The sequence below is a fragment of the Dipodomys merriami genome, unplaced genomic scaffold (genome assembly GCF_024711535.1).
Source record: "Dipodomys merriami isolate MVZ:Mamm:240054 unplaced genomic scaffold, mDipMer1.0.p SCAF_17, whole genome shotgun sequence".
In the NCBI taxonomy this organism is placed as follows: Eukaryota; Metazoa; Chordata; class Mammalia; order Rodentia; family Heteromyidae; genus Dipodomys; species Dipodomys merriami.
The window spans coordinates 13,693,783-13,706,854 of NW_027203048.1; the positions used below are offsets into that span (position 1 = coordinate 13,693,783).

Below are 13,072 nucleotides of genomic sequence, written 5' to 3' on the forward strand. Positions count from 1 at the left end.
CCCTAAAATTAACCAGTGGGAGACAGGGCTGGAGGTGGAGCTCAGCAGTATCATGTCAGCCTGGAAAGTATGAAGCCTTGAGTTCAAAAGCCAATATGTCCCTAAGGTAACACAATAAAATAATACAAACAGTAAGGCATGTTATGATGACTTACTATACTGCAAAAGACAACTGAGTCAAAAAACCATTTCTGGAAATCACAGCTTTTAGGACCCAGAAGAAAATGGAGACTGAAGGACAAAAAGGAGGACTTGCAAATAGGCAGTACAGAAATTGCAAGAGGAGGGCAGTGAACAAGGCGCAAGACTGTCACATGAAGTATCTTAGAAGATTAAAAACGAATATTATGCCAGGTATAACAGCTCATACCTGTAATTCTAGCTGCTGGAGAGGCTGGATCATCAGAAGGATCACAGTTGGAGACTAGCCAAGGCAAAAAATGTGAATGATCTCCCTTGCCCCACCCCCAGATTCCAGTTCTCCCCTCCCTCTTCCCACTACCCCCCGCCCTCCCAGTTGTGGGGCTCGAACTCTGGGCCTGGGCGCTGTCCCTCAGCTCTTCAGCTCAAGGCTAGTGCTCTACCACTTGAGCCTCAGCACCACTTCTGGCCTTTTATGTTGATGTAGTGTTGAGGAATTGAACCCAGGGACTCATGCATACTAGGCAAGCACTCTACCACTGAGCCACCTTCCCAGCCCTTTTGGGTTTTTTTGGTGTTTTTTTTTTTTTTTTTTTTTTTTTTTGGTTGTAGGGCTTGAACTCTGGGCCTGGGTGCTGTCCCTGAGCTCTTCAGTTCAAGGCTAGTGCTCTACCACTTGAGCCACAGTGCCACTTCTGGTTTTCTGGTGGTTTATAGAAGGTAAGTGACACAGACTTTCCTGCCCGGGCTGACTTTGGATCATGATCCTCAGATCTCAGCCTCCTGAGTAGCTAGGATTCAGGCATGAGTCACCAGGGCCCAGCTCCCAACTTTTAATAAAAGCATTTGCCTGTCATCCCAGCTACGTAGAAAGTGTTAATAGGAGGATCAAGGTTAAGACTAGCTTGGGCATAATGTGAGACCCTATTCTAAAGTTTACTAGATCAAAAAAGGTTGGGGGCATGACTCAAATGGTAGACCATTTGCCTAGCAAATGCAAGTCCCTGAATTCAACCCCCCAGCACTGACCTCCACAACACACCCCTAAAACAAAATAAGTTCTTATTAACTTTTGCACCTGTGGATCTGGTGAAGGTGATTTCCAAGCAGAATATCAAGAACATTAATAGCTTTTTATGGTCACAAATGAGAAGATACAAGTAGAAAAACATGAGCTAAAAGTGAACTAGTTAACTTGCAAACAGAATTAAAAGGAAACAGCTCTAATCCCCACAGTAGCCTCTTCAGAGTAAAACACTTGAGGATGAAGATCAACTCTATAGTACTACCAGGAAAACCTGGGCTTAAATTCATTAAATAAAAATGTTCATTCAGACAACAGTTACCAACCATCTTATATGGCTAAAGAGCTATTAACAAAACTTCTGGACCACAACTTAGGGTCCTAAGTAGAGAGAATTCATTTTCAGAATGCTAGATGTGACTTCTTTTCTAACAAACTATAGTTACAATCTGATATACAGACAACCCACAAATATTTAAAGGAATTCTATCAGTTTAAACTAAAAGAAACACTGGTCCAACTGAAAGAAGTCTATGCTTTTCCATTTTGGGGGGGGGGGGTAAGGGGTCTGGTCGTGGGGCCTGAACTCTGGGCTTGGGCACTGTCCCTCAGCTCTTCAGCTCAAGGCTAGCGCTCTACCACTTGAGCCACAGTGCCATTTCCGGCTTTTTTCTTTTTGCTTATGTGGTGCTGAGGAATCGAACCCAGGGCCTCATGCAGGCAAGGCAAGCGCTCTACCACTGAGGCACCTTCCCAGCCCAAGTCTATGCTTTTCAAACTGGCACATTCATGAACCAAACTTAAGGCTGCTGCTTAGGTACAAAGTAACACTCATCTCTTATGGAAAAGTAAAGTGATTCAGAATTAACACTAACTCAAAGGTTCCAGGCCAAAGATCAGAAAATCAGTGAACTGTGAAATCATTACCAAGGATAGAACTAAGTTATAGTCAAGCAACAACTTCTGTTCTGTTTAAAGTTTAGAATGGCTTTGCAGATTCTAGTACATGATGCTCTATGCTTCCTATTCCTCCACTAGAAATGGAAGTGAATATGTGATCATCAATCCCTGTCGAGACAAGGATGGAGGTGATGGTGTGGGGAAGAGGAAAGTAACTTGTCTTCTTTGTTCCTAGGTCCTAATCAAGAAGAACCACATCCAAAGTCACATATACATCCGAGCCTGATGCAGAACAAGGCTCATGGATTCTGATGAAATTTTTAGAAATCCTGGAAATATGGGATATATGTTACATGGTGGAGAGATATGAACTGTCCACAGGGGTAGAACTGTGCCAAGTTACTCTCAATTCTTCCCATTCTTTTACATACATGCTATACCTTCCACCACAGTACAACTCCTGAGAATGGGGTACTCAACTGCAAGAATTTGGTGGAAATGATACTGTGTAGTTATAAGCCCAATTCTTCACAGGACTAGAAATCTCTGTTTTGCTCTTCTACAACCCTGGAATCACCACATAAAGATATCTAGGCCACCATTCTAGAGTGGCCAAGAACAAAGAAAATCCTTAGTTGATGAACAGACTATGCCACTGGAGAACAAATGAGAAGTATCAACTAGAACCAGTTTAAGACCCAATATATCTGGAGGAGATCATCTTTAACTCTCTACCTACTTGAGTCACCTTAGGCAACACCTTGTAAACCAGATCATGCTGGCTGAAATAAATAATAATACTTTGAATAAATAATAATACTTTGCATACTTAATCATAATCATCATCATCATTATAATCATCTAAACCTAACAAGAAAAGATTATACAGAATAACTGAAGTCCTATATATTGCAGGTTAAAAGGTATCAGCCACACAACATTTTAAGAGAAGAAAATAATTCATATGAAATAATTCATATGAAAAGGCCTTGATCTTTTGCTGATCACAAATACATTAACCAAGAGAAAATAAGCTACATCCACATTTTAAAAGTTAATGTGATTTTTAGACTTAATATACTTAAAGTTCTAAGTATGTTCTAAGAACATACATGTACCATCAATCCCTGTTGAGACAGAGATGGAGGTGATGGTGTGGGGAAGAGGAAGAGTAACTTGTCTTCTTTGTTCCTAGGTCCTAATCAAGAAGAACCACATCCAAAGTCACATATATATCCAAGCCTGATGCAGACAAGGCTCATGGATTCTGATGAAATTTCTAGAAATCCTGGAAATATGGGGTATATGTTACATGGTGGAGAGATATTGTTCACTTTACTAAGTGAACAATAGTACCAGATCCACAAAGAAATACTCTTACCATATCAAGAACTAATCTAACTGAAAAGAGAAATGTAACCTACAATGGAAAAGATTTCCTAATTCAAATGCTTCCCTAAAAGAAAGAAATCTCTTGATTTTTTTTTCATTTTAGCAAAACAAACCAATGATTAGGTAATGGACAAAATGTTAGGCACTAAGTATATATTATATAGTAAAAACAAAATAGAGATTGTTCCTGTGTTCACTTGCTTACATTCTAGTGAGCATCTATCCCAAGCTGACATTTAGCTGGGATGTAATGATCCATCGAGTACATCATAAAAGAAATTCACATTCCACTTACAAAAGTTAAAATACATGACCTACAAGGTTACCTCTAAATTTCAATTATTATTAATTATAGCACTATGACCCAAAATACTGTAATTATTCTAACATATAAAAATATCTAGGTATAGAAATGAATATAATGCCACAGACAAACCAAGATAAACACACTCTCTTTGAGAGACACACATGGGGGAGGTTGTTCATGTTTTCACCTATAAAACAACTGCATCAATTTCTATGCCGTTATCATACGCAAATGACTTTTAAACAATTTCAATCCTCATTAAGAAATTTTTATTTTCATCTCAAGTAATAAAAAATCTCCTTATTTAATAACTTTCTTGTGCTAGTTAAAATAATCACAAAGAAATTAATATCTATGATTTCTCAAGGATATCTTATGTTAATATACCTTTCCATGGCTTTAGCTGTGTAAGGCAAATGCATTTCAATACTGTGTTCATCTTCATCAGTCTGTAGGGACATGCGTTCAAACATCCCTGTCTTCCATAGCTCTCCGTAAACTAAAGAAAGTACAAAATACAGTAAGACAAATATATTAGTGTGCATTTTTACTTTGGAACACCACTCTCCATAACACAAAAGTAAAAGACAACAGCACCAAACAGTACTCTACTTCACTTTCATTAAGACAACAACAAATTTTACAGATACAAAAATAATACATGTAAAGACTTACTCATTTGCATAGGTAGCATAGTTATATTAAAATAAGTTAAACTTTTTATTTCTTTATTTCTAAAATTACCTTTGAGTAAAGGCTTTTGGCTTTAATCAGTACTTACTAGGAAGAAAGGTTAATTCCTACTAAAATATGAAAACACCATTAATCTGCTTATGTATACAGTTAAGAATACAATTTGAATTCTATTTTTTTCTAATAAAATATATGGTATTATTATTTCATACTTCAGCCTGTCATACCAAAAACCATAAAATCACCACTTACAAACTATTTTCCTCAAACTTCAAAATTAAGTTCATGATATAATCAGAATATAAATTCATAGTACCATGCCAATCTAAAATGCTCTAGCATTTTTATTCAGACCCTTCTAATAAACTATACTCAAAACTAGAATGAAATCTAGTAAGTAAAAACTGTAATATGAAAATATTTTAAAGTAGATCCTTAAGTGAGTTAATCAATTTCAAATAAATAAATGGTGCCAGGTGCAAGCCAGATACAGCAATACACACCTGTACCCAGCTACATAGAAGATCCAGGTGCCAACGAGGCACACCACTACACACCTGTACCCAGCTATATAGAAGACACAGGTGCCAACCAGGCACAGCACTACACACCTATAACCAGCGACATAGAAGACATAGGTGCCAGCCAGCTACAGCACTACACACCTGTAACAAGCTACACGGGAGGCATAGATGCCAGCCAGGTACAGCACTACACACCTGTAGGCTAAAATGGGGAGAATTATGATTTGAGGATAAGCCAAGTAGAAAAAATTTTAAGCGACTCCTCGATCAATAGCTAAGCATTCTGGAACATTCCTGTCACCCCAGCAACAGGAGATGCCAAGATGAGAAGGACTACAGTTCCAGGCCAGCTCCAAAAGAAAAAAAAAAGTCTGCAAGAATCTATCTCAACAGAAGAAGCAGAGCATGGTGACTTACCATCCCAACTCGCATGGGAAGCAAACAAGAAGACTGTTATCTAGGCATATGACTGGGCAGAGAAGAGGCTATCTCAAAAATAACAAGCACAAAAAGGGGCAGAAAGCATCGCTTCATGGAGGGAAAGGAGAGAGAAGGAGGGAAGACTTCTTCTACAAAATCATACCTATTTAAAAATTACCCATTTCTTTGCTGATAGCGTATCCAAACTAGTTTTCTAAATGCCCCTTAAAAGTAAAGTATGTCCTGGACATCTACCCAGAATATCACATGCCAGGATACTTGCACATCCACGTTCATTGCCGCACTATTCACAATAGCCATGTTATGGAAACAACCCTACAACAGATGAGTGGACCCAAAAACTGTGGTACCTATACACAATGGAATTTTAAACAGCCATTAAAATAAGTAATATTTTATCATCTGCGGGGAAATGAATGGACTTAGAACAAATCATGTTAAGTGAGGTAAGACAAGCTCAGAGAGACAAACAGTGCATGTTTTCGCTCATATGCACTAGTTAGAACTAAAATACACCGGGAAACAAATTATGTAAGACTCCAGGCATTCACATACAGTGAGACCAAAGGAGGACATTCTTAGGAAAGGAACACAAAGGAACAATGACTGTGCTTCTGATCATATAAAATAATATCCAAAGGAACTCCAGGAAATGGAAACAAGAGGGGTTTTTTGTTGTTGTTTTCTATCTTGTTCATTCATTTATCTGTCTTTGGTGGGGTAAAAAGAAAACATAGAAATGGAGGGACTGAGGGTAAACAAATGCAGCAGTGGTACTCACTAGACACTATGTGGAAAATGAACTATACAATTTGTGGGTGGGGACAGGAGAAGAAAACTGGGAGAGAGCAATGGAAGGGATGACACTGTCCAAAAAGAAATAAACTCTTTATCTGACTTATGTAACTGCAATTCCTCTGTATATCACATTTATAATAACAATTAAAAATAAAAAGTAAAGTGTGTCCAGGAGCTGGTGGCACACCCAGGTAACCCCACCTACACAGGAAACTGAGATCTGAGAATCATGGTTTAAAGCCAGCCCAAACAAGAATGTCCATGAGACATTTCTAATTAACCACAAAAAGCCTGAAGTAGAGCTGTGGCTCAAGTGGTAGAGTACTAGACTTGAGTGTAAAAGCTCAAAAACAGCCTTTGGACTGGCAAAAAGTAAAAATAAAAAAGTTAAGTATCTTCCCTAAAACTAGTAAAGCTAGTAATACTGCTGGCAAGGCTAATAATACTCTAGCAAAGCTAATAATACTCCAGTTTCATTAATAAGATCCAGTCTAACAAGTTGGTAAAATACTATAACATTTCAATCCTCAGATTAAGAAAATTAAAGCACTTCCATACAACACCTTAATAACAATAAAATTATATTTACAGAAAATTAAAGAAAAAAAGAAAAAGAGCTAACCTCTTCTTTTGAAATGGAAACTTTTAGTCAAAAAAACTACTGCAAAGTTTATTGAAGCAATATATCCCTGTCATATATAAAATACAATGGAAAAATATATACAGCGTTAGCTGGAAAAAAATAAAATAAAATACAATGGAATGAACTGAAGTATTATTTCAGAGAAAAAGGTAAAACTGAGATCAGGATAAGGAAAACTCTAGGCAAATGGTAGATAGTGAGTACATCTTTTCGCAATACAATTCTATACACTGTTCTGGAATGTTTTCATTTTCTTTCCTATATGCCTAAAAATACCTTTATAAAGTCAAAAGGTGTTGCCATATGTGTTTATTGTATAACAATTTTACTGTGAAACAGCTAACAAAAACTGTGATCTCTGGAAAGTAAAATATATTTAAGATTCATATAACACCATTCAGAATTTTACAACTATAGGCTCTTAAAAATTATCTGAGAACAAATAAAGACATTGTGACCATTATGTACTTAAAGTGAGAAATATGATCCACATGGAAGTATACTAACATGCTAAGAATCTTTCATCAAGTTAATATGGATATTAACTTTTTTTTTTTTTTGGTTGGTTGTGGGGCTTGAACTCTGGTCCTGGGTGCTGTCCTTCAGCATTTCAGCTCAAGGTGAGTGCTCTACCACTTGAGCCACTGTGCCACTCTCAGTTTTCTGGTAGTTTATTGGAGATAGAGTCTCACAGAGTTTCCTGCCCAGGCTGGCTTTGAACCGCAGTCCTCAGATCTCAGCCTCCTGAGTAGCTAGGATTTGAGATGTGAGCCACCGGCACCCGGCTGTATGTTAACTTCTGATCTCAAGGAACAACTACCACATCATTCTTTGAATATAAACAAGTATAGTCTGGAGACTGGTAGATCTGACAGATTGTCTTTGAGGGGTTTTTTTGTTTTGTTTTGTTTTTTTGAGTACTGGTGTTTGAGCTCAGGGGCTCTATGCACTCTATCACTTGAGTAATAACCTCCATCTTTTGCCTCAACTATTTTTCCAATAAGGTACCCTCCCCATCCCCCAGGGAGGACTATGTTCTCAGTCAAAATCCTCTTACCTATTCCTCCTATGTAGCTGCATTTATAAGTTTATTTATTGAGACAGGGATTCTAAAAGCTTCTTGCCTAGGCTGGACTTGAACTGTGATCTGTGATCTGACTTATCTCCACCTCCTTAGTAGCTGACATTACAGGTATAAGCCACTGTGTCCCACCTTGACAGATACTGAAGGTAGTAGCAAGGACACATGAATTCTCATTTAGGGTATGGAAGATTTTCTTTTATTGTTTTTGTTTAATGCAAATTAGTTACAACATTTATTTTTTAAAGTGAGACATAATTCAAAATTTTTAAGTTTTTGAATTAAATTTCAATCCTAACTATTTCAAAGCTCTAACACTTCCTCATACTTACTCTTTTGGTCAATACGAAGGTCATAGAGAGGTGTCCTATATATGTCCACACTGGAAAGTGCACATCGAGAGAGGGGCACGTGATGAGAAGGCCCAAGGATGAAAACTCTCCGTCTAGGAGACACACAACAGAAGACAAAACCATTGCACTTCCACACAAACCTTCCCAAACAAGGAAAAAATAACAACAATGAAAAAATTACTTGTTTTCCTTTCTTGACTATTTTTTATACCCTTCTGTCAACATGAGAGCTGGACTGGGTTCTCCCAGAATTCATAAATGCAGTCCTGACTACAATGGAATTTTGACGTAAGGTCTTCAAAGGTCTGAAAATGAAGCCAATGTGACTGGTGTACTTATTATATAAGAGGACAGAAGAGGCAGCCCTCCTTGTCAGAGAAACCTCAAGGAAATCAGCCTTTCTAGTACATTGGTATTGGACTTTCAACTTTCCAGAACTGTTTCTTATGTTGTTTACGCCACAGTCCAGAAAATTCTGTTACAGAAGACTAAGCAAACTAATACAATTAATAATGATTTCCTCCTTGCTTATTTAAGTTCAATTTCTTATGCTCCTCCCAGCCTCTATCCCCTTATTCCACTGGAGGAATGGCTATATCACAAATGTCCACAGCCAGTTTTGCATTGTTTTTTTTTTTTTTTTGGTTTTTTTTTTTTTTGGTCAGTCATAGGGCCTGAACTCTGGCCTGGGCGCTGTCCCTCAGCTCTTCAGCTCAAGGCCAGTGCTCTACCACTTAAGCCACAGTGCCACTTCCAGCTTTTTCTGCTTATGTGGTGCTGAGGAATCAAATCCAGGGCTTCATGCATGCAAGGCAAGCACTCTACCACTGAGCCACCTTCCCAGCCCCAATGCATTGGTTATTTTTAAGGCAGGACCTCCCTCATGCCTGGACCTGCCTAGCCTTCCCATATCATGGACAATGACAGGTGCATCACTGCATTCAACCACTGTACTTCCCCTATAGCTGGGTTAACAGGCTTGCACCATCACATCCAGCCATTGGTTGAGATGGAGTGAAAACTTCTATGCCTGGGCTAGCCTCAAATCAGAATTTTCTGATCCGAGGCAATCAATTTGTACAATAAAGCAACCTGCTTTTCAGAAGTCATCCCTGTATTCATAACAGTAAGAACAGGTTTTCAGCATTATATTTGATTGAAATTCAAACATGTCAGCTATTAAAATCGCAAATCCTAATAGCTTCTAAAATCCCTCACAAGTTCAATAAAAATAAATAATGGTATAAACTTCTAGAGTTATATAAAAACGATTCCAAATAAACATTTCAGGAAAGTGAATTCCACATTTCTTCCATGGCAGAGAACTCCCGCCCACCCCCTTTCTCTCTCTCTCTTGCCAGTCCTAGGGCTTGAACTCAGGGCCTGGACACTGTTCCTGAGCTTCTTTTGCTCAAGGCCAGCACTCTACAACTTGAGCCACAGTGCTTTTTCTGACTTTTTCTGCTTATGTGGTACTGAGGAATTGAACCCAGAGCTTCATGCATTTTAGGCAAGCACTTTACTACTAAGCCACATTCCCAGCCCAGCAGAGAATTCTTAAGTAATAAGCTTTCTCTATTTTCCTTTCAGTAGAAGGCATCTTCAAAAACAATTGTTGTTGGATTGCTATTTGCACTGAAGTCCAGCTAAAGAAAGAACTGAGCTAAACTGTAGCTTAAATCTTTGCAGTCCCTTTCTTTTCAAGTCAAAAGTATCTCAAATTTCCAAACCAGCTCTGCAATGTAAATTCCAAACAGTCCATTTTCTCTAAAGAGTCAAAGGGGCCAATATTCCCCTACCACACAGTAACAGAAAAACCAATTCCAGACTCACAGAAATACAATGCTTGATGAAGAAGGGAATACAGAACAGGTTTTGTACCTAGTTTTGCACTAAGATGATAGTTTTTCACATCAAAATTTTGTAGGCCAAGAAATGTGTCCAGTAGAATTCAATGCTGTGTTGGACATGATGGCCCATGCCCACATGCCAACTCAGGAGGCCAAGCAACAGAAGCCGATTCTCCTCCCTTCAAGGTCTCATGTTAGAAATTCACCTCATCCTCAGACCACTTCTAGTCAAACGTGTCTGTTTTTACCTTCACCCCAAGTGTTTGAAGCACTATAAGTAACCTTCACTCTCCATCAGTACTCTCTCAAGGACTAGATAACCATTTCAAAAAGTTACATATTCTTAAATGAACAAAACAGAGAAATACCATTTTGTTCTCCTATGTTAAAAATACATAAATATTATGAAAAATGTATTTATTGCAGGCTAAGGTGAAACATAAATAATAGTAATAGGAATGTTTCAGTCACTTGACTAATGCCAGATATGTTGTTCTACAGTCCCAGCTACTCAGAGGCAGAGGCAGGAGAATCGCCTGAGTCAAAGAGGTCAAGTCACTCTGGGTAATACAAGGAGACAGACCTTCATCACTTTAAAAAAGAAAAAAAGACGACTCAAGTAGGAAAAGGGGCATTTTCTGATTGAGGAATAAATTGCTAGAAAAAGACAGATGAATATAACATTTAAAATCCAGAAAATTCTAGGACATCTGGTTAAAATTCTAAATAATACATATGAAATGTCAGTCTAAACTCCAAGGCATATATAACTTTTAAGTTATATTTGTAACTATATGTAACAAGTAATTATTGCCAAAAAGTGACCAGGGCTGCAAAAATAAGCAGTGGAGGTGGGCTAGAAGCCCAGGTCCTCCCCCAATGCTTGCCTTTTTGTCAACCCTAACCTACACCAGGGGAAAAGAGCTTGGAAAAATCTAAATTCACCAACTGTTGGCCCCCTAGATACTTTCCAGTTTGGTAGAAATTCACCCATAGCTAACATAATAAAGTTTCACATTTGATTTAGAAAAAATCAAAAACAAGAGGCAAAATTTTTGCTTAATATGAAGCACTTAAAAATAATATACTCAAAAGCAATGCAGAAAAACTACAAAACATTGAAAGGGGGTAGTATCAGGCATAGTAAGCCAGAAATAATTTCACATAGGTCTTGGTTAGCCAAATGCTTTTTGTTCATCAGTTGAAGATAAGAGTTTTTTAGATTTGTCTTCCTAGGCTGGCTCGGCTTCCTAAGTAGCTAGGCATGAGACATCAGTGCGTGGCATCAGTTCATTCTTTAGCCATCTAACAATTTAGCTTCTAAGGATTTTCTTGTTTTTTAAAATACTAATCTATATTATTAGTACTAAAAATAGTTATCCAATACTGTTCATTGTTACATTATAAGCTAGGAGTATTTTAATATAATTTAATCTTTTTAATTATCACTTTTAATAATGTCTAATCATGTCTCATAAGCAAGAAGTGTTCCAAATTAGCTGAGACTAGAAATTATTTTCTAGTTAACATAATACATTCATCTACCCAGCATATATACCTTGATGTCTTAAACTAAACATTTTACAAGTTGTCACTTAATATTCCACATTTTATCTTGCCATTCTAAGACCTTGTTTTGTTTTGTTTTTTGGTTGGTCACGGGCCTGAACTCTGGGCTTGGGCGCTGTCCCTGCACTCTTCAGCTCAAGGCAAGCGCTCTACCGCTTGAACCACAATGCCATTTCCAGTTTTCTAGTGGTTTATTCGAGATAAGAGTCTCAGGGACTTTCCTGCCTGGGCTGGCTTTGAACCACGATCCTCAGATCTCAGCCTCCTGAGGAGCTAGGATTACAGGCGTGAGCCACCGGCACCCCACTCTAAGACCTTTTTAAAGCATACAAGTACTCCACTATTTTTTTTTTGTTTTTTTTGGGGGGGAGGGGGGTCCGGTTGTGGGGCCTGAACTCTGGGCTTGGGCGCTATCCCTCAGCTCTTCAGCTCAAGGCTAGCATTCTACCACTTGAACCACAGCGCCTCTTCCGGCTTTTTTCTTTTTGCTTATGTGGTGCTGAGGAATCGAACCCAGAGCCTCAGGCATGCAAGGCAAGTGCTCTACCACTGAGCCACCTTCCCAGCCCCAAGTACTCCACTATTTTTAAGTGCTATGAAGTGCCAGATTATTTAAATTGCGGTGCTGGGGTTTGAGCCAAAGGCTCCCTACGTGCAAAGCAAGTGCTCTGCTATGTAGTGCATGTCCCAGACCCACTTTTTTTTTTTTGGACATAGGATCTTAATAGGTTCCCTACACTGGCTTCAAACTCCTCCTGCCTCAGCTTCCCAAATGTGGAAATAACAGGCATGTATCACCATACACAGCCTTTACATTCTTAAAAGATTATCCCAAATGACATGCAGAAAATAGATTAGTGCAAAAAGTAAGAATGAAAACTAGTGATGTAGAATTCTCTCTGGAAACAACTCTGTTTTTCTTCTATACTTCTCATAGTTCCCAGAATTATGTTTTTTCTCTATTTTCTCATAGGACTGCAAAGATACTGCAATCCACAGGAAAGGGCTTTTTTGAGAGAATACAACTGTGACTATCAATTATTATTTTGACATTTAAACTTTTTGTTGTTGTTGTTGGTTGTGGGGCTTGATATCTGGGCCTGGGGCTATCCCTGAGCTCTTCAGCTCAAGGCAAGCACTCTACCACTTGAGCCACAGCACCACTTCTGGTTTTCTGGTGGTTAACTGGAGATACACGGACATTCCTGCCCAGGCTGGCTTTAAACTGTGATCCTCAGATCTCAACCACAATTTTAAAAGTATAATAATTAACTACAAAGTGATTAAAGGACTATGCATCCTTCTTTAAAAATGTTCATCTCTAAATTTTCAAAGAAATTTTTAAATTTTAACTTT

General features: G+C 38.3%; 1 protein-coding gene across 2 annotated transcripts in view; it reads right to left on the minus strand.

Moving 5' to 3' along the window:
* Positions 1–13,072, minus strand: part of Memo1 (mediator of cell motility 1) — a 102,695-nt gene that overhangs the window by 37,288 nt on the left and 52,335 nt on the right. For both annotated transcript variants that reach the window (XM_070025319.1, XM_070025318.1), the window contains 2 exons: positions 8,277–8,389; positions 4,152–4,263 (listed from right to left, as the gene is read on the minus strand). In XM_070025319.1, coding sequence (XP_069881420.1) covers positions 4,152–4,263; positions 8,277–8,389 — 225 coding nt within the window. The remainder of the gene's footprint in view (positions 1–4,151; positions 4,264–8,276; positions 8,390–13,072) is intronic.